The 23,877-nt window shown below is 46.0% G+C and overlaps 1 protein-coding gene across 6 annotated transcripts in view; it reads right to left on the bottom strand.

Moving 5' to 3' along the window:
* Positions 1 to 23,877, bottom strand: part of GTF2IRD1 (GTF2I repeat domain containing 1) — a 1,038,761-nt gene that overhangs the window by 648,182 nt on the left and 366,702 nt on the right. For all 6 annotated transcript variants that reach the window (XR_011274579.1, XM_069614744.1, XM_069614746.1 and 3 more), the window contains exon 6: positions 17,332 to 17,633. Coding sequence is in view for 5 of the 6 variants with exons in the window: in XM_069614744.1 (XP_069470845.1) it covers positions 17,332 to 17,633 (302 nt within the window). In the remaining variant the exon portion in view is untranslated. The remainder of the gene's footprint in view (positions 1 to 17,331; positions 17,634 to 23,877) is intronic.

Here is a 23,877-nt window from a genome sequence, read left to right as displayed (position 1 = left end):
TTCCAAACCTGGTATGCGGTCAAGGACCTTTCTGCAGGGAAAGCTAACTTTGTTATGGTTTGTTACTTTTCTCCACGGAGCGTGTTTTTAGAGGAGGGAGGCACTCTGCTCCTTGTGGGTAGCTCTCAATTGACCCAGCTGGCAAGCGACGGCTGCTCATCAACTGCGCAAGTGCCAGTTCCAGAAGGTTCGAGAACTGCCACCCCTTTGCGGAGTGTGTATTTATGCGGAAACCCGGAGGTGGTCAGGTGAGACTTCAGCCGGAGGAGGACGCTTACGTCCGGCACTCCTGTGAGCTGTGGTGCTCTTGGCCTGGCTGTTCCCGGGGTCTTCCAGCCGCTTCTGGGCGAGATGAGGAATCCTGTTACGCTCACGGTGCTGTATTTCCTTTTGAATTCTTTGCTTCTTCTGTGATTTATGTCTATATTACTTCTGTGAGTTATTTCTATGTTATTACTGGTTGTTTCTAAGCTTTGAATAAATAGCCGTATAAGAGCTGATTATCTTCTAAGAGTGTGTGGTTGCGAATTACTGAGTATTTCTGCGTTCAAAGTATTTGCTCTGTAATTGCATTGGTGATTTATGTTTTTTCCGTGCACTCTGGGGAGAGCAATACAATAGCTCTTATCCCAAGTTCCACATAACTTTAAGTTTTAAATTAGAGTGAAAGAGTCTTCAGTTATTTATTGCAGTGAAAGATCTGCCCAGACTCTGGAAAGTTGTATTGTCTGCCCATTCTGAAGGATTAAAAAATAGACTAGCTTCCCCGTAGTGGTTGTGCTTCCATTAAAGCTCTTAAAGTTGCACTCCAGATATTTTGAACTACTATCCCTTACCATTGACTATGTGACTTAGGGGAGATGGGAATAGAAGTCCAAAACAGGGATTACAACATGTATAGCTCTTTTGGCTGGTCTTCCAAAATCTCTGCTTTGCAATATGCGGGCTGTTCAGAGAACCACTGAGCAGAATGGCATTTGACACAGAGCACTTTGATTACGTAAACCCCTGCAGAAACCTTTTTTAGATAAATGTACAGTTAACTACAGTGGGGTCACCCGTCAGAGCGACACGTTTAAGAACTAGGCCGTTATTTTTCACACTAGTCATTACATGTGGAAAGTTAAGTAAGACGCTTGGGGCTATCATATAAGACAAACAGGTCACAACACTTAGCTTACTTAAAAATGCCACGATTTAAAAATGCAACAAGAAAATCTGACTGGGAAGTAGGGAAAGAAGAGGTCGCTGTCACAAATTTAAGGTAAAGGAATCTCGTTGGGACAAGGGCTGGACCAAACGTAATGGCATTTAGTGAGGGCATGATTGCTGGAATGTTGGTTAATGGGGTTTCTATTGAAGTAGTCCATGCTGCATACGATCACAGAGTAGCAAGTAAATCAATTAACTGCTTAGCGGCCACAGGAAGTCTTTGCAAGGTCATACATCACACAACACCTATGTCTAGCTCATCATACAATTGATCATTTCCTAATACAGTATTTTAAGTATTCCCTTGAAATATTGGATATGACTTCTAAATGGTCATGAAATGTCCATTGTCAATGACACTATACGCAAATGATAGCATCCTCCTTGCCATATCATCAAGCTGTAGCAGCTACACATGATGACTAAATGCTGCTGGGCAGTGTTAATCAATCAGCCAGACATGGTGGCAACTTCTGCTAAAAAGAAAATACACTGCAATGGCCAAATTACCTGAAGATACCTTACTGCTATGACATTTCCAGCGCATGGCTATAAACAATGCCATCACTAGCATCGCCAGCTTGCATCAAAGGAGTTAAGATAGAATCACAAGATAACACCGCTGTGAGAGGGCAGCATCCCTTGATGGCACGTGGCAAATTGGTAGTGTCACCCAGTGACACAATGGTAAATTGCTGTATTGCACAATGACACCATACTGCAATGCTGTCTCACCCCATTAATACACTGATGAAATGGAAGCGTCACCCAATGGTGCCAACATGCAAAAGACAGCCAATAAGAGCATGGCAGCATATCAGCACTGCTAGAAAGCAGCATGCTGCAATGCCACTTTCATTGGTCATCTAACAAAGGGATGATTATCTGTCCAAGGTTCAAAAGGGAGAAGGGCCTCGGCAGATCCTTCCAGGTCCAAGCTGCCAAATGTTGGAATACTCTGCCATGATGCAAGACCAGAATTCCCAGACCTTTAAAAAATCCTTAAAAAACAGGTTATTCAAGTAAATCCGCCCGCCTGTCCACTCTCCTATGAACTTGTCCCGTGCTATCTGTTCGTCTGTTTGTGTCGCACCCGGATTCCTGCAGGCTGCCGGCACGCTATAAATAAATAAATTAAATAAATAAAATTGGACGGCACCATACTGTTTAGACAAGAAAGCGTATGACGCCTTCCTCTATCCGCACTGCTGTGCTCGTGGGCGTACACAATGATGACACCATGCTGAAATAATGTAGTACGAAAAAAGATACTTCTTCAATTACAGTATTCCAGCATTGGTATCTTTCATAGATTCACACGCTGTTGAATATTCACTGTTGACAGGCTGCTAATCTTCTGTATAACAGCAAAGCAGTTTATTGGTACATAAGCAAAAGCAACTATGATCACTTTAGTGCTCTATCAATTTCATTTAGTTTTTGAGCAAGGGCCCTTTCCGTAGCTCATAGGCCACACTTGAGAGGACCTGGGAGAGAGTTCCATCCGGCTTTCAAATATAAAACATGGTATTGGTATTGTCAGTAAAGACTCTGATGTTTTGAAAGCATATATGTTTTGAAAGTATCTGTAAGTGTAATACACAATTCCAGCACATTTATGTTTAAGCGTCTCTCCCCCAAAGACCACTTAACATTGGCAGACAGTGTCCCCAGGTGGCCGCCCCATCCATCCATGGACACATCCTTTGTGATTGTCTATGTTAGCTGTGTGTCTGCAAATACAGCCCCTCCAAACAGGTTGTTCTCGATCTGCCACTAGTCAGAACCTCATTGAACCGTAGTAAGGGGAATCTTGTTGTTCCAGTCCCCTTAGATTTGTCTCCACCTGGTGTCCATATAGTTCTGAAATGGGTGCAGGCTCAGCTTGCAATTGCATAACGGAGGAATGCAAGATGGCAGAATCCCTGCAAGGTATTTGAATGAGCAAACTTTGGTTGTCTGCTTTGGTGCCAGGTGGTGTACGTTGGACAGGAGAGTCAGCATTGTGACGTTGGATGACCTTGCCCTTAAGATAGTCATGTCAAGCAGAGCTCCCAAGTAAACTATTTTCTCGGATGGCCACGTGGCTGATCTTTAAAGGTTTACTGAGAATCCCAGTGATGGCAGAGTTTCCTGAATTATTACTGTTGCCTGGTGAGCTTGCTTTTTTGTTGGGGCTTGCATCAGGCACTTGTCTAACTAGGGATAAATGAGCAATCCATGCCTTCTTAGATGAGAAGATACCGAGACCAGGAATGTTGTTATGATTCTTGAGGCTGAAAGGAAGGAATTTTGGTGCATCATCAGGGGCCTTATATTTTTACTCTGTGCATTTCCTTCTAGCAGAAGCCATTAAGGGGTTACATATGGGCACCAGTCCATCTTCTCGAATATCTTCCAGAATCCGTATGTACATCTTCTTAGTGTTTCTCCCTTCTGGTAAAGGAATCCCCCTTCCCTTTTCTACATTTCAATGAGATCAAATATTTTTGTTGCACTGGCCATAGTGGAACAAAAAGCCCCAGTCTAATTTGCGGTTGAGTCTGTGGGTGGGCAGTCTTCCAGCTCCACGTCCATCAGGACAAATTTGTTGCCCTCGCCCAGTTTGACTGAAGGATTTGAAGAGGGGAGAGCAGGAACAACAGCAGTTGGCAGGAGGTAAACATTAGGAGACGGTGGGAGAAAAGTATCAGGAGGTAAAGATTTGGAGGTGGCAGGAGGAGAATATCAGGAGGTTGGGCAGGAGAGAAACAGCAGGAGGAGGCTGAAAAGGAAGCAGGAGGAAGCATCCGACATTAGTAAGTGACTTGATATACACTTCCCAAGGCAAGGGTTGAGGACAGGCCTTGATCAGAAGGGGTAAAACCTACAGTTGGAAAAGAGATGAGCATGTGGTAGGGCATCCAGGAGGGCCAGGATCAGAAGAGAAGTAGAACGTATGGATAGAGCATAGAAGTCTGGACATTAGTAAAGCGAGGTGATAAGGCACTATTAAACTCCCCTGTGGCGAAATGGGGACAGAAAAAGCCAGTTCCCTTTCGCCACAATCTCAAGAAAAGCGCCAGCTATTCCTACAGCTCAAAGCAGATATACAGCGACAGCTACAGAAAAATCAGGAAGAAACAGATTTTGTATCCAGACATTACCAGGAGACAAGCTGGAAGACATTGCTTTTCTGTGGGAAAGAACCAAAGAGGCAGGTGTGGTGCGAACCTGAAATTTTGTGAACTGTGAAAGGAGACACTTGAACTGATGAAGCTTCTGACAGAAGAATGTCCTGACATTTCCTAATGCTTTTTTGTGAATTGAGAAGGAGCTCTTTTAAGTTTGGGAAAGGAAAAAGGGGACAAAGCGCCTTTGAGATCATCTTTCAACAATGAATGTTGTCAAATAGTCCCGCTCTGAAGCAGAACAGCAATGTATCCTACGGGTCTCCCAGTGCAGAAAGGAATGGAAGGTAAGGAATTAAGTATTCCATACTCTAATTAGATGATTTATCTTGAAGTTAGTACCGTCAATAATGCGTACATGCTGAATAAATTGTGTACAAGTAATTTTGTAAGCAACGCCTCTTGTGTGATTATTGAGCACGACCTTCCCTGAGTGAATGTAAATCAACAGCAACCTGTTGGGTCTGATTATTGTGATTAGGATCATGTTTTCTCGGTTGGCTAAATGCTTAACGTGGTCACAACTAGATAGGATGGGTTCTTACATTAACTGTTCATGAGGGTTGCAACACAAATGTGGGAAATACCTTGCAGATGGCTAACAGCTATTCCCTATTTTTGATGTATAATTATTTCTCTCTTTAGTCATCCTAATTCACACTCACATAAGTCAAGGAATGGGCCAACCAACAGTCCAAACTCTAACTTAATAACCATGGATCTGGACTTCATGATGGATCCCTCCTTGGTCTATGCTTCACAAGGTTTCACAATTTCACCTCCCTGGACTGGCATTTGAAAGGTCTTTACAATTAGTCCATCTTGGACCTGGGTTTCACAAATGATCTTTCAAGGACCTCTGCTCCTCAAGGAAGTGGACGTCACCTTCACTACTTGTCCCGCAAAGACCTCAACAACTTCACAATGGGTCCCTCACAGACCTGGGCTTCACAACTGATCCTGCTTGGTCGTTATCTTCACAACTAGTTCCTCAAGGACATCAGCTTCAAAATTGGTCCCCAAAGGACCCGGTGATGGATATTTCTCCCCATTTACATCAGATTCCTTTTCAGGTTGTTGATATTCCTAACAATCCTGCCAGACATAATATCACGGTACCTTTAGGTTTGCTGCTGGAGGGCCTTTGACTACAGCAGCTTTCCAGTTCCCTGTAAGTAGGGCAATAAAGTAGTACATTCCCTGGACAGATTCCTCCTCCGGAGTGCAAGACGTGAATGGCTTTTGGCTTTGGCTTCACCCATCTTGTCTTGGGGTGCCTTTACTCTTCTTCAAAGTCTCTTGGTCCACTGTTTGCTCTGTCAAAACCTCCCCTTGTATCAAGGGGGCTTGGATGGGCATGTCTGCCTCCTCCTCGAGGAGTGCCTCTGGGAGTCTCCCTTTCTTGCTTTTCCCTTTCTTTTTATCCTCCTACTCTGGAGGCTTGGCTGGTACTCTTGCCCCTGATTAGATTTCTCCAAAGGTGGTTTCAATTCTGTAAGCTAATTGGCTAATTTCTTTATGCACTCTATTACCTTTGTTATGTTATTATGAGTGGGCATCAATATTGGTCTATAGGTGGTCACAATAAAGCTGTTACAAAGGACCTCGAAGGATATAAACGTACCTATAGCATGCAGCACGTCTTGGATTTTTATCACAAACAGAGCTTTCCATTGTTCAGCATCAGCTCCCCTCCACTAGAGTTCTCCTTTCATCAGGAGTTTCAGGGGTCCATGGGTTAGAATTAATGGCTACGGAAATTAATCTCTTGGGGCTTCAGATGAGATGGTCCCCAGTAATTGAAGAGAACCTGAAGCACAGAAACTAGGCTGGCCTGGCCATCCATGTGAATACCCATTGTACTGCTCTGTAATCAGAAGTAAAAATGACTCCCACTGAACCCACCCTTATTGAGATAATACTTGTCTTAGCACTCTAAACTTTCTATGCCACTTGTAGCCCTGGCACACTTTGAGGTGCATCGCTGGCTGGATCAAGTACACAATCTACGAAGACAATGTTGCCGCCAACTGAGCCTTCCCCTGCTGCACTCAGGTAGACAGTAAAGGGGTTAGTTGCCGAATAGTAAGAAAATAAGTAACAAAATAAGTGACTTGAATGCCCAACTGTCAGCTAAATTCCAATAAGCCTCTTTTGTATGTGTATGATTTGCGTCTGTTGCCAAAATGCAATTTTTTGGTCCAAAATGTTCCACACTAATTTTTTTTTTTTTATTGTGTATAATCACTTTGTGATTTTTACAAAGAAGAACTTGTTTCTTTGCAGACAGAACATTTTCTGTACATTTAGCAGTCAACAGGTCCCGTGTTCAAAATTGGAGTTGATTTTTTTGAAGGCAATATCAAGAAGTTTTGCTGTAGTATTGGTCCATTTGGCTTTTTCTCTAGACAGTAATCTGTTCCACCAGATATTTTCTTCCCTGAACGAAGTGTCCATCCCGAGGGCTGACAAGTAGACTGACCTTTCCAGTTTCAGTGCTTCACAATGCAGCAAAAGGTGTCTTAGATTTTCGGGCTCGTCTGGTGAGGCACATAGTCTGCATTCCTTGGACCCAGACTGAAGTCTGATGGAAAGAATTTCGCGTGTGGGAAGTATTTTCAGGCGAGCTCTTAAGAAGGTCTTCATGAGGCCCTTGTCCGGGTATTTGACGCAATATGGCAATGGATCTATGAGCTTATTAAAGGTGGGAGGCAGATGTTTTGTCAGCTTATTCACCTGGGCTTTATCAATCGTATTGATCCAGTCCTGTAGTTCCATTTTGCATTTTATTCTCTGGGGGTTCTTTACGAGGTCCTCTTCACTGCATGCCAAGTTGTCTAAAATTGTTTGCTGTTTCTTTGCCCAGGTATTTAGGATGTTGATATGGCCCGAAATAAGCTCTGTTGAAATGAGCTTATAGATCGGGAGTGTGTCTGGGAGGAGCGTTCTTCTGAAGAGTTTCATGGCGTTCTGTTCAATTGTTGATTGTAAAGACAAGAGACCCAGGTCTCGCCTGATTTTTGCGATTGAGACTGAGTTTGGAAAGCCAAGAACTGATCTCCACAATAGTCCTTCCAGCTTCGGACAAATTGTGTCCGGCCTGGTGTTGCTCCCATCCCGTAGGTTATTGCTGGGACGACTTTGCCTTTATAGAATTGAATCACTGGGATCAATGAGAATTTCCCATATTGTCTATTGATTGCTCTCATCTGGGCCGCAAGGTTCCTCATTTTTTCCCACAATGATTTTAGCATTGTTGTTTCGTTGGCTGAGCTGTCGATGTTTATGCCCAGGTATTTGAAATTTGTGACCACTTCGATCTTCGTGTTTTCCTAAGTACCATCCTCTGTTGCGTCTGCTCTTTAAATGGCCTTTTTCCAGGATCATAATTTTGGTTTTCAGTTTGTTAATTTCCAGATTGTTTGTACCCATGTATTGCTCTAGGTTTGTAAATTGTCTCTGTAAGCCAATTTCAGTCTGATCTAACAGGATTAGGTCGTCAGCGTAGAGTAGACGGGACACGTTGGTGTTACCAATTCTTGGAGGGAAGGCTCGGATTGATGGTTCTGTGTCCTTGAAGTCGCCCAGGAAGCTGATGAAGAGGGCTGGGGCTAGCGGGAAACCCTGTTTAACCCCGCGCTCTGACGGAATCTCTTTTGACAGTAGACCTTGGTTGTTTAATCGCACCCAGAGTTTGGTCGCGGTATCTACTGCCATGATTGGGTCTAGAATTCCGTTCGGGCACTTCAAGTTTCTTAGTTTAGACCAAAGGATGCGCCTGTCCACTCTGTCAAAGGCCTGAGAAAGGTCTATGAAGGCCAGAAACACAGTTGGGGCCCCTTGTTTCACTTTAGATTTTATTAGATTCAGCGTCAAGATGTTCACAGAAATTCCGCCATTTTTTAAGAAACCCATCTGGAATTAATCATTTGCTGGTGATGACTTTGCCCAGGATTGAAAGTGCTTGAGTATTAAAGTGGCAAAGATTTTGCTGATGATGTCCAGCAGTGCTATTGGCCGATAGTTCTCTGGCTCTTCCCTGTTTCCACGTTTAAACAGAGGAACTATTACTGAGTTGGACCAAGAGTTGGAATTGCTTTTGATGAGCAGCAGTGCTGGAATAGGATGCTGATGAATCTTGACCATTCATCCATATTTTGTTTGAGGTCTATGTTGGAAAGACCATCTGGGCCTGGGGCTCTTGAAGATTTTAGACATTTAATGACGTCCCTGATGTCCTCCTCTGCTGCTAGGGAGATCCATGGGCAGTTACTCTTCAGTGCTGGTGGTGGAGATGGAGCCACTGGTGCTGCGAAAAGCTTTTCGAAGAAGTTGATCCATTTTTCTTCAGTAAATGAGTTGGCCAGTTGTTTTTCTTTGGTTTTGCCTGAGTCCTTAACGAGTGCCCAAAAGTCGCTGGATTTTTTGGTGCTTAGTGTTCTCAGCATGGTCTATGCATCATTTTGATACATTGTGTATCTGTAGTTATGCAGCCATGCTTTATAGTTTTTCATTTCGGTTTTACTTTCTAGCCAGGCTGACTCAGAATTTTTGCTTTTTGCTTTTCTTTTTGCTTGTCTCATAAATTTTCTTCTTTCCACTAAAGTTCGGTTGAACTTGTGGTTTTCTTTTCTGGCTATTGTTTTGCCTCCTTTTGGTTCCACCTTGTAATTCAATAAGAGTGGAAGGTAATCAGGTCGTTCTGCTTCTTTCAGTTTGGTTGCCATGTTTCTTTCATATTTGTCTGTAATGATCTTGATATTGGCAGCTGTCAGGTGGAGTCTGGTTTGCTGGTTGTTTGACTCCAGAGACGGTAGGAAGATTTTACCTTCCGGGTGTGCCGATGTCCATGTCAATGAGAGCAAATTGTGATCACTTTCTATTGTCCGGATTACTTCAAATGATTCAATGAGTGCCAGCAAACTGTGCGATACAAAGAAGTAATCGAGAGCTGCCTTGGAATTTTCACGCTCCCACGTGGGGATGATCTTTTCCCAGGTTTTCAGCCAGGCCACATTGTGGAAGTTACGTGAAGTCATCAGAGACATCCATGCGCTTCCTCTTTCTTCCGTCGAGGGTTTTTGGTTGGATTTGGACGGCTTAGTGTTCGCCGGATCACATTTTACGTTTAGGTCACCATAGATGATTATGTGAGTTGTGTTAATGTCCACTCGGATGTTGTCGATGGCATCGGCTACTTGGTTACAGAAGATTTTGGTTGAAGTTTTCTGGGGGTTCCAATAGAGGTTTATGATGGCTAATAGGGAAGTATGTGGTGATCTGGTCCTTGTATCGAGGTACGTCCATATAGTCTCAACCACTAACATCTCATAGGACTCTACTCATTTTTTGGAAATCCTTATGCCGGAGCCGAGTCGTGCTGCGAGAAGGAGGCCCGAGGACGGTCGTCTGAATAGGCCCCTTGTAGCTGGAGTGAATTCAATCGTGTATCCATCCAGAGTGGGCTTCTCTGTTAACCAGGTTTCCTGGAGGCATATGACATCATATCCCCCAGGTTCTGGTTATCAGGGTTGGTAAGGTGTGTGTGGCCTCGGGTGTTCCATGAGGCCATTGACAGGATGTTTATCGTAGTTTCTTCCTGGCCTGAAGGTGATGGGGTCGAAGTCCAGTTCCACACCAGTTGTGATTGCTATCTGCGCGGCTGCCCCTTTAATGCTGCTTTGATCCATTGCCACGGTCCTTTTGGAGATCTTGTTTGTTCTTGATCATGTTGTTTAGCTCTGTTTCCAGGGGAATAGCAAACAGGCTTTCCGTTTGATGATGAATCGCCTTGAGAACTGGAATGATGGTCAGTTTTGGCGGACCTTTGTGTGACAAACCTTGAAGAGGCCTTCGCCCGAGTGTCATTGCTGTTTGTAGAAAAGCACCTGTCTGGGTGAACCCTGCGAGGATTTGAGAGATGGGGTTCTCGGACGGAGACCTTTCTATCACGCCAGTTGTTGTAAAGATCTTGGGTTTTGGAGATGTAGTGGGTTTTATGGGCCTGCCCTTCTTCTTGACGTCCTTTTCGTGTATCAAACTGAGGGTTTCCAAGCTCTGTTAGTATGAAGCCGGCTTGTTTGAGATCGTTGTAGGCTTCCACAGGCATTACTTGCCGGGCCCGAGATTTTATATGCAGGAATGTCTTGGCCTTTTGGTCCCTATGGTAGGGCTCAATCAGGCGGAAGTCAGAGATTTCAGGGAGTCGATTTTATTTAGAATTTTCAGCACCGTTTTTCTATTTAGTATCATGTAGGCAGATCTGCTTGATGCTTGCTCCAGTTTGAAGATTCAGGTCCCCTGGGGGTTTTTTTCTGAGCTAGTAGGGGGGTATGCGTGCTGTTTCTCTGTTGGTTTTTCATCTGACCGGTGATGACACTGACCTTTCGGAAGTGCTTCGTCATAGGGAGGCAGGCTACCTGACACTGGTGATTCTGCTTCCTGGGTCGGTGTCTTCTTGGTATGTTTTTTCCTTGATGGATTTCTATCAGTTTCTGGTGGCCGACCTCGGCAAGCAGCTGTGTTTTCTTTGCTGTTGGGGATGTCTGCGTCTCTGTGTGAGTGTCATTTCTGACAGCCATGGTCGTCGTCTGGCTGTTCTGAGCTTGAGAGCTAGTAGGAGAGTCATCCAGATGTAAATGTTGCGATACGTCCATCAGGCTGCTTGATGCTGGGGCCTTTTCTGGTTCGTATGTTTGGGGGTTTTGTTTGGCCAGTGGTGTAACTGCTTTTTCAGCTTGTGTGTTTTGGTCTGCGCACTTTATTTTACCAGTTACTGGCTGCTTTGCGCCTGCCAGTTGTAGGACCAAGTTTTGTTTCTTCGGTAAGGAAGACCCTGTGTTCTTTTTCGTGGAGCTAGTAGATGGTATGTTGCCCTCAGGTTGTTCTCTGGTAACGGGTTTCTTGAAAATTCTTGAAAATTGGAGCCACACTTCCTCCACTAGTTGGTTCATCTGTCTGGGAAGCCTTCTCTGATTTTGATCTGTTGGCTTGAGTGTTTTGGAAGGTGTTGCTTTGTCTTTGTTCAACACTGGCAAGCTTTGCTTCCCAATTATTATGGGCGATACCCTGTTTTGCTTCTTCTGCTGTAATGTATCCCTCCATGAAGATGAGTTTAGATTTGATTGCTGCAAGGATCGATGTGTTATCTTTTGTGGCGTCGTTGATAGATTCGTACAGTTTACAGAAGGGTGTGAAGGCTATGGTGATAGCTGACATTATTGTTGTCATATCTGGCTTCTTTTTAGGTGACCCTCTTTGATGATCACCTGATGAGTTCCTGTGTCGTCTATTTTTCACTGGAGCAACGCTTTCGTCTAGCGTTGAGTCACGAAAGACGGTTGAGGTTTCCAGTGGGAATAACTTCTGTTGGGCTGCCTTTAGTCTTGTTGGCGTTGATGAGTGCCCATTGTTGTTTGCGCTTAAGTTCATGTTCGTTTGATAAAGTGACAGTGATTTGCTGCCTCGGTAGGGCTGTTGAAGATGAATTTTTGTCCACGGCTGGGGGCTCATTAAGTGACCTCCACTGATCTCCTACCCTTGTTGGTCTGCGATTTGCTGTATATGCGGGATTATTGCTCTGTCGACTTGGTCTCCAAGAGGCCGTCTTGCCTCTTCGATAGTTTCAGCATTTACGGTGACCGGGGGCAATATTGTGATTTCTGGCTCGGTCAGCTGACTTTCAGTTTCGGGTTGTGAGGGCTTGATTGGCTGATCATGGCCTGGCGAGGCACTTACTTGTAAGACACAGGGTGTTGTGTCAAATGGCTGAGTCGGAACATGTGTGAAAGGCATAGTATGTGAGTTTTCTGTTTTCCTTAACTTTGGTACTGGGAATATATTTTTCAGGATCTCCAGAATTTCTGCATCTGAGAGTTCGGTCTCGATGTTTAGTTTCCGTTCACATTGCTGTTTTTTTGAAGAGGTTAAAGAGGGCATTCGAGATCGATGGATTTGAGAGGGCTTGTTTCTCTGTGTCGTTTTTCTTATCTAAGTTCTGATTTAGCTTTCTGCCTTCTACTGGTGTGAGGTTTTTGCCTTTGGTTTTGTTGCCAGCATCAGGTCTTGGTGGTTGGTTTTCACTCGCCTTCCCTTTGATTTTTCCGGTTTTGTTTTTGTTATAGTTTATTTTCTTTGGCCAAGGGAAGGGGAGTTTGCGTCCGGTTTGTGCTAAAGTTTCTGGGACCGGGCTTGGGGAACCCCCATGTTCAGTGGTGACATTTTCCTGGGTGCCTTTGGGGGACAGAGTGTCCGATAGGGGTCCAGTGCTGATTTGTGGTGAAATGTTGGATGAAGGCCGTGGACCACTCCCTGTGGTTCCGTCCACAGGGGGCAGGCCATCAAGAGGTCGGTATCATGTATCATGGCCGTTGCCTGAGTTGATTTGAGGCATGGGTGCCCTGAACTGCTCAAACTATGACCTAGGTCATGCATGCTGTTGTTGTTGTTCTTTGTGTTTTCTGTTGTCGTTGGGTTGAACGTTAGTTTGGACGTTTGCAATCCAACAAGGTCTGGGTCTGCACAGCCTGTGGTGTTTGCCCGGGCCAGAGAAAGGGCCCCCCAGGACATCCTCCGACGTCCTCGGGGGGTAATCCCTCTCGCCAAAGCGGGACTCTGGCCTGGGCTGGGCACAGGCGTCGCAGCAGAAGCGGACGGCGAACACGAGCTCGCACCAGCTTGCGGTGAGCCCCCATGATGTTTGGCTGGCTTCCCAGCCGAGCCGCGACAGTCTCCGGCTCCCGTCGGCGTGTGGGTGTGGCCAGGTCGGACCTCAGGAGCAGTTGCTGCGGTCGATGCCTCTTTCGGGCTCCTCGGGCTTCTCGCCGCTGAAGGTGAGGGTGACGAAGGTGCTTCTGCAACGCAGATCGGAAGGTGCTGCGCCGCCGGAGGAGTGCATGGAGAACTCGCGTGCTTCGGGCGAGCCAAAAGCGCTCCCCCAGCAGGTGGGTTTTTCTTGTTCTTGCCTCTCTTCGGTGGAGAGGCCAGAGCTATTTTCTCGAGGCGAGTTGATGAGTTGGCACTGCTCCGGAGGCATCGCTTCGGCTCGCAGTCAGAAGGTGAGGGAGAGGCGGGGCTCGAAGGCTGTGCTTCGTCCATGGTGCCTTTGCCGCCTCGGAGTCCGAGGACTACAGGACTGCTCTACTCAGCGTCCTACTCTGCGTCCCGCTCCGCGGAAAGCTCAGGTGTTTTGTGGGTCCTCCCACAAACAGTATCACAGCAATGGAGGAGAGACTGCAGGACTGCTATACTCAGCGTCCTACTCCACACTAATTGCATAATGTTTGTGAATACATTTTCTTCTTTCCAGTACGGAAGTGCATTTAATGGGAAAAATACTTAAACCAAATGTTTGTGTTTTGGTGACAATTGCCACCTTCTGTGCCTTTATACAGCTGGTACCTGCATAGTGGACAAATTGGTGGCATGCATGCTGAAACTTTCCTTCTTAAATAATTTGCTTATGCCAATTTCTTTACATGTGAAGTTTGTGTTTGCGGGCCCCATGCGTCATAATTTGCACAAATGTTACATACTACTTGTATTGCAATGCCTGGTAGAAAAATTCACATTGTATGACGCTTATCTGGCATGTGGCTAATGGGTTCCTAAGGGGAATGAGTTCCAAACTGTGCACAATTTATTAGTGTAGCTACCAATAGCAATTCACTTGAGTTATTGAAAATAATGTTTTAGTGACATAGTAATTATTTTTACTTTAGTATAGCGTTTCTTGCTAGATTCTTCCTGCTTCTAAATTCTTTAAGAACGGATATTACCCAATGTAATGTACTGAATTCATCAACCTCGAGCGATGAATGGCTAAGTCGACCCTGCCACAGGTTTGAACTTGCAAAGTGCAGGCTGAACCCATGTCATGGGAGTGCACTTAACAAGCAAGCTGTACAACCAGAAACATATAATATGTACAATATGAAGGAAGAAACCCACCCCTTCTGTAAAGTGGTCTTCAAAAGTTCCAATTTGTGAACAATGTTCCTGGCCCACTAGCATGCTTAAACATGCACCACTTACAACTATATTTCCCAGGGGATTGCTTGGGGAAAGAGTACCCAAATCCATCCATGTTTTATATTCCTAATCACTTGTCTTAAATGTAACAGGCCTTAAGTGCTTTAAAAAGCACTACTTTCCACTAGATTTCTTAGGTGGATCAACCCCCTCACACAAAGCCTGGTTGAAACGACCTTTACATTCTACCATATTCTGTCCAGTGTTACTCATCCTGATCTACTAAAATGCACAATTTGCCCCTAAATATCCTGACAATCCCTTTGGAGGGATGGGTGGGGCAGCACAAAAATATGAATTTATATTTTGGAGTAAATGCTACTGTTGAAACGTGCTTAAAAAACATTTGACATTAAATCGCTGGAAAATTTCCTGGGAGAGAAATTCAAGCATTCAAATATTTTGTTACTTCCTGCAATATTTTTGAATAATTTTACTGGCCTAGTGCCTAGAAATAGACTGTTTGCCACTTAATTTGCAAAATAAAATGTATTTCTATACCAATTTAATGTAGAATGATGTTTAATACCATTATGAATTGCCTAGACTAGGCTTACACCTGGATGAGATTACTGTTAATTGCTGATAATGAACAATGCTATTAGCAGTATTGAGCTTAGTAGTTAGGATTTGTTTCAACATCACTGAATGAATGCTGATAAATTATATCAAAGTACTGAAGTTGCTCACCATTTCATCTGACACTCAAATGTTGCTCATTGCGAACAAAAGGTTGGGGACCCCTAGGGCATAATAAACAACATTTCAATTAATAAACAAAGGAGGCATTCTATTGCACGGGTATTCAGGTTTATTAATTGGAGACATAGGTCTGCCGGTCCGGAAAGAACGATGGCGGTAAAAACGCTGCCACCGTTCTTTCCAGACCGGCTGATTCAGAGTCCTGCAGGCGGGCGGTGTCACTACCATCAGGTCTGACCTGGCGGGAGTAACGCCACCTGCCTGCATGCGCAAATGGAAACACCGGCTCCGTCATAGACGGAACAAGTGTTTCCAATGTCCCCATCCCCATGGAGTCCTATGGGACTCCATGGGAATGGGGATTTACAGAATTACGCCCCCGGAATTCCCGGGTCACCGGGGTCGTAATGCCCCAGTGATTCCAGAAATCACACAGGTGGAATGGTAATACGGGTCCGGCGGTAGCCTGGCAGTTTTTCCAGCACGGTTGCCGCCGGACTCGTAATGCGGCCCATTAAAAAGATAAAAATAAATACAAAACAGATTTGGAAAAAGCCCAAGTCCACTTTACTCTTATGTCACTATTAAGAGTAACCTGTAAGGGCAAGGTTATATTTCAGAAAAACAAGTTGTTCAACATTTTCTGCTAAGAAGCTACTTCTGTGTTCAGAATAAATATCTCCAGCTGTACTGAACACTCTCTCACTGTCCACACTGTTAGGAGGAGGTGCCAAGTACACACAAGCGACTTTTGCCAACACTGGAAATCGTATACTGTTAATTTCCCACCACTCCAGCGTGTCTTCTGTTTAAGGAAGCAGCGGCTCACTCAGAAAGATAGTGAGCTCTGTGTCCAAGGAACTAATTGATTGACTCACACCAGCCGTGGACTGCAGAACAACACTGTCCCAGAAGGCTCATATGCCACATGGTGGAACTGTTCTTGGGTGGTGGCTCGTCGCCTTTCATGTAAGGGACTGCAGGTTGCCCCATAGGAGGGTGGGAGGTCTGTTCACACAAGGTTAAGGCAGTAGAGCGGATTGCACATTTGACATTGTTGGCCAAAACATCATTACTGAAAAATGTTAATTTGAACCGAGTATCGATCCCTGTCGCCACACAGTAGATATGTATGACCTCAATGTCTTTAAACCTTGCCTCTACAGCCTTCAATAGCTCCGTTTTCACTAGCTTCACACCAGTGTCTCGAACCTCACCAGAGCCCATGTAGGACCTTAAAGCTTTGACAGCAAGAACCACTAAGGAGATGCTTGATGCATGGGAGCAAATCTCCTTTGTGAGCTCTGCAAAGGGTGCCAACAAAGATAAAACATTTTCTGGCAAAAGCCACTGACAGGCAGAAAGATTAGGCACTTTATCGTCCTCTGCACAGTACAAACTCACTCACCGCCCCTGCCCTACCAGTCGCCCTAGCATCAAAAAGGAGGAGTTCCACCGTGTTGATACATCTTGGATTAACTGCAATTCGGGAAACCCAAGATCTAGCACTAGAATGCAGCTATTCACTATGACAAATGTCGTCTAGCTGCACACGTAAAGAGTACACAAAGGCACTATTTAATGCTCTATCTCCACTGACCTGGACTCTGATCCCCAAGGGCGTTCAACCTAAAGCTCGTTGAGATCATACCAATGGTGAAAGGGGCTATACAAATGCCAATTAACATAACATAACATAGATGCAAATCAGTGCCCCAATTATACAGAAAGAAAACCCTCTAAAATGTTATTTCTCTTATGGAGGACAATTCCAGCAGCAACAATGCCTACAGCAGCATTCACACCTCCCCAATACAGGGGGCTAGGAGGCAAGAATGTAGTTGGTGGGACAGAGGGGCAAGTGAAGTAGGGGATCTGTGGGGGCTCCCTTGTAAAAAGAAAGGATTTGGAATGCCGCAACCAGCAGCATTCTAGGATCAGCGTTGTTACATAGAAATGTTTTGACAGCAACATTGACAGCGTCAGGGATACGATTTATGTTCTCATAGGCAAAATTACATTTTGTCATTCTCTTTCCTGGCAATCGGAACACATCTGTTGCTTTGGGGGTAATCCTGAGATTATTTTGCACCACCTTGCACGTGGTACAATGCGTAGCTTTCTTCAAATTGACCCACCCTCAAACTTGCCCTGTAGGCAGACAAAATTTGCACCTCTATTGACACACACACACACACACAATATCTGAAGCCATTACCACAACAATCTATGTAGTCTTGTAAGGCAGCAGTCTTCTGTTCTTCTTGTGGTCTGGAAAGGAGCACATCATTGGCAGCATTCAGCTCCAGGACACTAGGGTCCACTTCCTGCTTAAGGTCCCGGTGCAGGTGGTTAGGTAAAGGCATGCCGTAGATTAAGTTCGTCACGGGTACGGCGGATGAAGGCTCCTGGTGTAGAGGTTTATGGACCTGAGGACTCAGGCGTGGATCTTGACAGCCTTTGGAGGTTAAATTCAGATCTACGCCAGATGGCAAGTCTCTGCTGAGCTCTTCGGCCGACCTGAATACAAAGACAAAATATATGTTATTTAAAAAAGGGTAGGCGAGAGATCGTTTCGTTCAGCATGTGAGCACATTAAATGAGCCAAACACTGTCATATGATAAAAAATAGTGCATGCAAAGCATGTGCTTCAAGTGTATTTTCCAAAAGCCAATTAGTTTAAACACCATTTGTGTGTGGGGCAGAAATGCACTTGTTTTACACTTCTAAGTTACCACGGAATATTTATGCGCAGTGAGGCTGTAGCATCTTCAGAGCGCACTGAACAAGGAATTCAAGGCTGGCTGCCCAAACATTGTTGATGCCTCTCACTAGCAGTCACCCCTGCAGTATCAAGGCTGCTCTCGCTGGAACAATCTCCCTTCCCGTTTTCCACTACAGTCTGATCACTTAAGGCTAAAAAGGGCACTAAAAAGCCCCAATTACAATCAGCATGTGCCACCCAAGGACACTGCTCCCCCGATCCGTGATGGCCATCATCCTCAGAACACCTGTTACGCCTATCTCTGTGTGCCCAGCTACCACCTTTGCACTCTGAAGTTGCCATTGGTGGCACGATGCCCACTGCAAAATATTAAATAAAGCAGTAGTTGCTGCTTAACAAACAGAAATCATCAGCACTGCTGAATATGTGCCCCCAATATACTGAGGATAGTTGCTTACCGAAGAGCGAGGGAAACCGAGGAGTGTGCATCCCGCTAACAATGAAATGGTTCCATGTGATAATGTCGCCGTGTAAAAGTCGCCAGGTAGGCGACTTTCTGTTCTCCAGCCCCCTAAAATTCTTTCCCCACATATTCTAGGAGGAGTATAATTATATATTATTACCCACAATCCTAGAATATTTGGGGAAAGTGTTTGTCTGGAGGGCCATTTCCACAGCGACCTTATCAGTGGATACCAATGAAATCAATTGTAAGTATGGCACAACGAAGTAAAGCACAGAGCTAGAATAGGCCAGGATAGCACTCGTTTATGGAGCAGTAACACATGGACTGGAAAGCACAACAATGGCACTTGGGACCTTCCTCAAACACAACGCGCTGACATCCCATAATTCCAACACGTCGTTTTTATGAATTCTCCCTCATGTAGAGACCATGCACGTATTATCTCTCGTAATATGGTTTTCACTTTCTACCCCCGCCCCAGCCCCCCGCTAACATCACCTCATTCTGTTTCACTACATCCATCTATCTATCTATCTATCTATCTATCTATCTATCTATCTATCTATCTATCTATCTATCTATCTATCTATCTATCTATCTGTTTTTTATATCACGCCAATCGCCCAAAGGCCTCAGGGCGCTCACAAGACACACAACAAAAAACGTAAAGCAGATGCAAACGATTTTTATTTTGTTAAATTATGGCAGAGATCATATGCTTATTTAATCTATCCCTCTATCAAAAAGGAGCGTTTTCAGGTGTTTTGTAAACTGGGTGGTTGATGCACAGACCCTAAGATCCGGTGGAAGCGAGTTGCATATGGTAGGTGCCCATGCGTTAAAGCCAGCACCACCAATATTTTTTAGGAGGACACGCGGTTGGTATAGCGTCACGCTATTGTTTGAACGAAGAGTCTGACTAAAGGGAGTTCTTTTCACTTACGAAGAGAGATAAAGAGGGGCTTCACCGGAAAGACATTTAAACACCAGAATAGAGCCCTTAAACTGTATTCGCTGTTCAACTGGGAGCCAATGCAATTTCTTGCGGGATTCAGAAATCTGAGACCGACGACCCAGCACACATACTGCGCAAACAGCTCCATTCTGTGTCACTTTGAACTTCTTTATGTTAGCTTGGGAGGTGCCTACCAGGAGACTATTACAATAGTCCAGCTTCGTATTCACAATAGCTGCAGCAATCAAAGCTCTATTAACCTCTGACAGAGAGGGGTGAATTTGCCACAGAAGGTGGGTATAGTAGGAACATGAAGATTTAAAGTATGAAACATGTTTCTTAAAATAAAGGTGTGAGTCAAAGAAAACTCCTAGGACCTCATTATAACTCAGGCGGTACGGGGTTAGCGGCGCCGGTAAAGGTGCCGGCGCCGCCAACCCCCTACCGCCTGTTTACGAGGTCCCCTCGCGGGACCCGGTCTGCACGTCTGGTTTTACCAGACGTGCAGAGCGGGTCCCGCGAGGGGAGGAGGGAGCAAACAACGGGCCGCTCGTAATCGGCCCATTTGCTCCCTCTCCCATTCCCATTCAGCCCTATGGGGGCTGAAATGGGAACGGGGAAGGTCCGGGCCCGGGTTCCTAGAAGGAGGAATTACTGGGCCCTCTGAACTCAGAATGGCCTGGTAATTCCTCATTCTGGGAACCTGGACCCGGACGCGATTTTGGCGGCAGGCATGCCGCCAATAGCGGCATGGCTACCGCCGAGATCGTAATGAGGCCCCTAGTGTTTTAACTGAGTCGGAAACCATAATGGCATTACCATTGACTGTGAAACAATTGTACCGTATGTCTACGTTTTTTTACTTTTGTTGGGTACTGATAACAAGCACCTCAGTTTTTTTGTCATTCAGCTTCAAAGAGTTAGCAGCCATCCATATTTGTATGGCTTTAAATACTTTATTAACTATAAATCCCAGAGAGTTTAAACACTATCTGGGTGTTGTCTGCGTAATTTGCAAACTGGACCCCCGGAGAGGCAAGAAGGTCACATAAAGGTTTGGTGTACACATTGAAAAGTAGCAACGACAAGCATGATCCCTGTGGAACACCACAGGTTAAAAGCGTTCTTTGTGATTGGGCATTACCCTTGACCACATTAGCCGGCCTTGGTCCCAAAAAGGATTCGAATCAGCTTGCAGCCGAGAGGGTACATTTACCCACCTTGACCAGTCTCTTCGCCAACAATGTGTGGTAGACCAAATCAATAGCTGATGAGAGATCTAACAGTAAGAGTAAAGCTGCATTACCTTCCTCAATAATTCCTGCAATATTAGATTTTAAATCCAGGAGAGCAGTCTCCGTCCTGTGATTCACACGAAAACCGGATTGTTCATTAGCCAGGATTTCATTTTGCTCTCCAAAATTTCGATATTGGGCGCAAGCTATTTTGTCCATTATTTTTAGCACCGAAGGAACATTTGTAATGGGCCTATAGTTTCCAGCGACTGTTGGATCAAGGTTCTCCTTTTTTAGTAGAGGAGTGATCCATGCCTCCTTGATATTTACTGGAATATAGGCCTATAGAAAAGAGCGATTAATAAATCTTGTGACCCAAGGAACAAGCGTTCTAGTGAAATCCTTAAAGAGCGTTGCTGGGAAAATATCCCCCTTACATGATGTGGGCTTCATTCTTTGTATTGTCTCCATTACCCCACTTTCCGATACCTCTTTAAATGCAAAGAGAACAGTGTCTGGATTTATTGTGTTAGCATCAGTGGGCTGTATCTACTTAACCTGATCCAGAATGCGTTGCTAATGTTGTGTTGTTTACTGGATAAAGCCCTCATGGATACATTGACACCAATCATTGGCCCTCATTACGACCCTGGCGGAAATCAACTGACATGACCGCCATAGCGTAAATAGCGTTTCCGCCACTGCACGATGGAGGAAAGTGCGGCTAATTCTGACCCATCGGGCACGAGCATTACGCCATGGCGGAAGTGCAAAGTCCGCGATGGCGGAAATGACCCCAAAACGCCCCTTACCGCCGTCGTACGTCGCCCTAGGTGCAATTCCGCCACCCATCTTAGCGGTCACCGTAATGAGCGGTCAGCGCAAAATACGGTCACCGTAAATATACGGAAACGGAAGTAAAAACATGGGGCCGGAACGGGAAACAGCACGCCGCACACCCATAAAATCAGAATCCCAACACAACCATTAAAAATCCGACCCTGAGACACATCCCAACCCGTTAGCCACCCCAGTCCGAAAAATCAATATGGGAAAAGTTGCTAAAAAAGCGTGCGACCGCAAGCGGCAGGTCCACTTCTCCCACGAGGAACTCACCGTGCTCACAGAGACCCTCCAGGAGAACGCTGCCGTCGTCTTCTCGACGCAAATGACCAGGACGGCACTTGCGAACAAGAAGGCCATATGGGCGCTGGTGGCACAGCGGGTAAGTGCGGTGGGGACCGCACCCCGCAACCCACAGCAATGCAGAAAGTGATGGGACGACCTACGGATACGCGTCCGGAGCATACTCTCTGCCAACCGGAACATTGCCACAGCTACCGGGGGAGGATCGGAATCACCCATCAAGTTGACCCCCTGGGAAGAAATCTGTGCCTCCACCATTGGAATGGAGAGCATAGAGGGAGTCGGAGGGATGGAGAAAGGAGTGCAGACATCAGAAGAATCAGGTAGGTGGCACAAATGAAACTATGCCAAATCCACAATTACCAACCATGTGAAGTACCATGTGTCCCCATAGTGCACTAGAAACACATGTCCAGGAGAACGACCACATACATTGCCATGACAGCGCCCCTTAAAAGTCAGATTAAATAAATAAATATTTAAAAATCCAAAAAACACACTCTACATGTGCAGCATGCACACCCTAACTGCAGACTGCAAAATAACTGCATCCCCAATGCACACAAAAATGAGACCACCTCCAAGGCCCTGACCCAAATCACCCCCAGGTACCACCCCAATGCATGTGATACAATTGCCATTACAATTACCACAGACCCATGAATAACGATCGCCCTCCTTTACTCCACCACAGGGTCCGATTCCAACGACGAGCTTCAGGACACCCCTACCAGCACACCTGCAAAGAGGGCCAAGACCAACGGCCAAAGACCCTCCACCTCAGCTGCACGGATCAAGACACGGCAGCAGCACAAATCGAGTGGCAGCACACTGGAGGGGACATCAACAGGCACCCCAGCAGCCAGCATGTCCACAACAGCAGCACCACAGGTCCCCCCAATGGATGCCACAGAAGGCACTGCTTCTGGTGGCAGCAGCACCACAGGTGACACTGCATACATGCCAGCATGCTCCGACACAGAAAACGGTGCTGCCGAAGTAGGACACATCCATGACCTGTCTCAATCCCCCTGTTTGTATCATCCCATACACCATGAGGAAACCACGCAGGGGCACCCACAAGACAACGACTGGCCAACCCCCACAAGGCCTGTTGCAAGGCAACATGAGGCGTCCAGCCCCTCTGTGACACCACCGCAAATGGGCATGGCCCAGCAGAGGCAACAGTCCCTCGAGCAGATGATAGTGCAACAGCAGCAAATCTCCACGCTCCTCAAGGAGCATGCTGCTGAATGTGGGGGTTCTAAGGCAGCCATTGAAACATCTACTGAGACACTTAGGGCAGAAATGGAGCGTAGTACAGAGACACTAAGGGCACAAATGGAGAGAAGTACCGAGAGCCTGAGGGGACAAATGGAGAGAAGCACCGAGAGCCTGAGGGGGGAACTGCATGCGACGTCCAAAGACGTATGTGGTGAACTTGCCGCTGTGCGCCGTGTGCTCACTGAGCTCTCACAAACCCTTAGGGACATGCATGGACGTGAGCAGGCAGAGACATCATCCGTTGCAAGTTCCGTCCAGGGCAGCCCCCAACGTAGATCTGGGAGGAACCGGCGCTCCACAGGCAGGGGTGCCCCTGATACCCGGAGAGGGGGCTTGCAATAGCGTCTGCCCACTGACAATGAGCGTCATTGGACACTGGTGTTGGGGGGGTTAGGAGGGTGGAGGGGGTGTGTTGTGCTTCTTTGGGTGGTGGTTCGATTGGGTGTGTAATGTCATTTCACATCTGCAATACAATTCTTCATATTCATCCAATGAGATGTATGGACATTGATCTCTGTGTACGAGGCCTATCTTGGCGTACAGTCCACATTGTGCATGTTCCAGACACACACAGTGCCACAAGTCCCGTGTCCATGTAACAGCCACCAGGCGTGAGTGCTAGAAGCATGCATCTATGAGATTCTGACGTAATTCACGGGCCTCCTGTGCCTCGCGGACCCCTTGAGGTGCTTCCACATCCCCACCCTCATCATGACCATCTTCAGGTGCTAGCAGTTCTGCGTCGGGGGGCATGGCCACATTCCTACGTACGCACATGTTGTGTAGCATGACACATGCCATGACCATCTTTGCCACCTTCTCATGGCGGTACAGGAGTGCCCCGCCAGACCTGCTGAGGCAGCGGAAACGAGCCTTCAGTAGGCCGAATGCCTGTTCTATGACCACACGGGTACGTGAGTGGGCATGGTTGTAGTCCTCCTCATGCTGGTCC

This window comes from Ambystoma mexicanum, chromosome 9, assembly GCF_040938575.1.
Source record: "Ambystoma mexicanum isolate Mex_15411 chromosome 9, UKY_AmexF1_1, whole genome shotgun sequence".
In the NCBI taxonomy this organism is placed as follows: domain Eukaryota; kingdom Metazoa; phylum Chordata; class Amphibia; order Caudata; family Ambystomatidae; genus Ambystoma; species Ambystoma mexicanum.
This window is presented reverse-complemented; position numbering and strand designations above follow the sequence as displayed.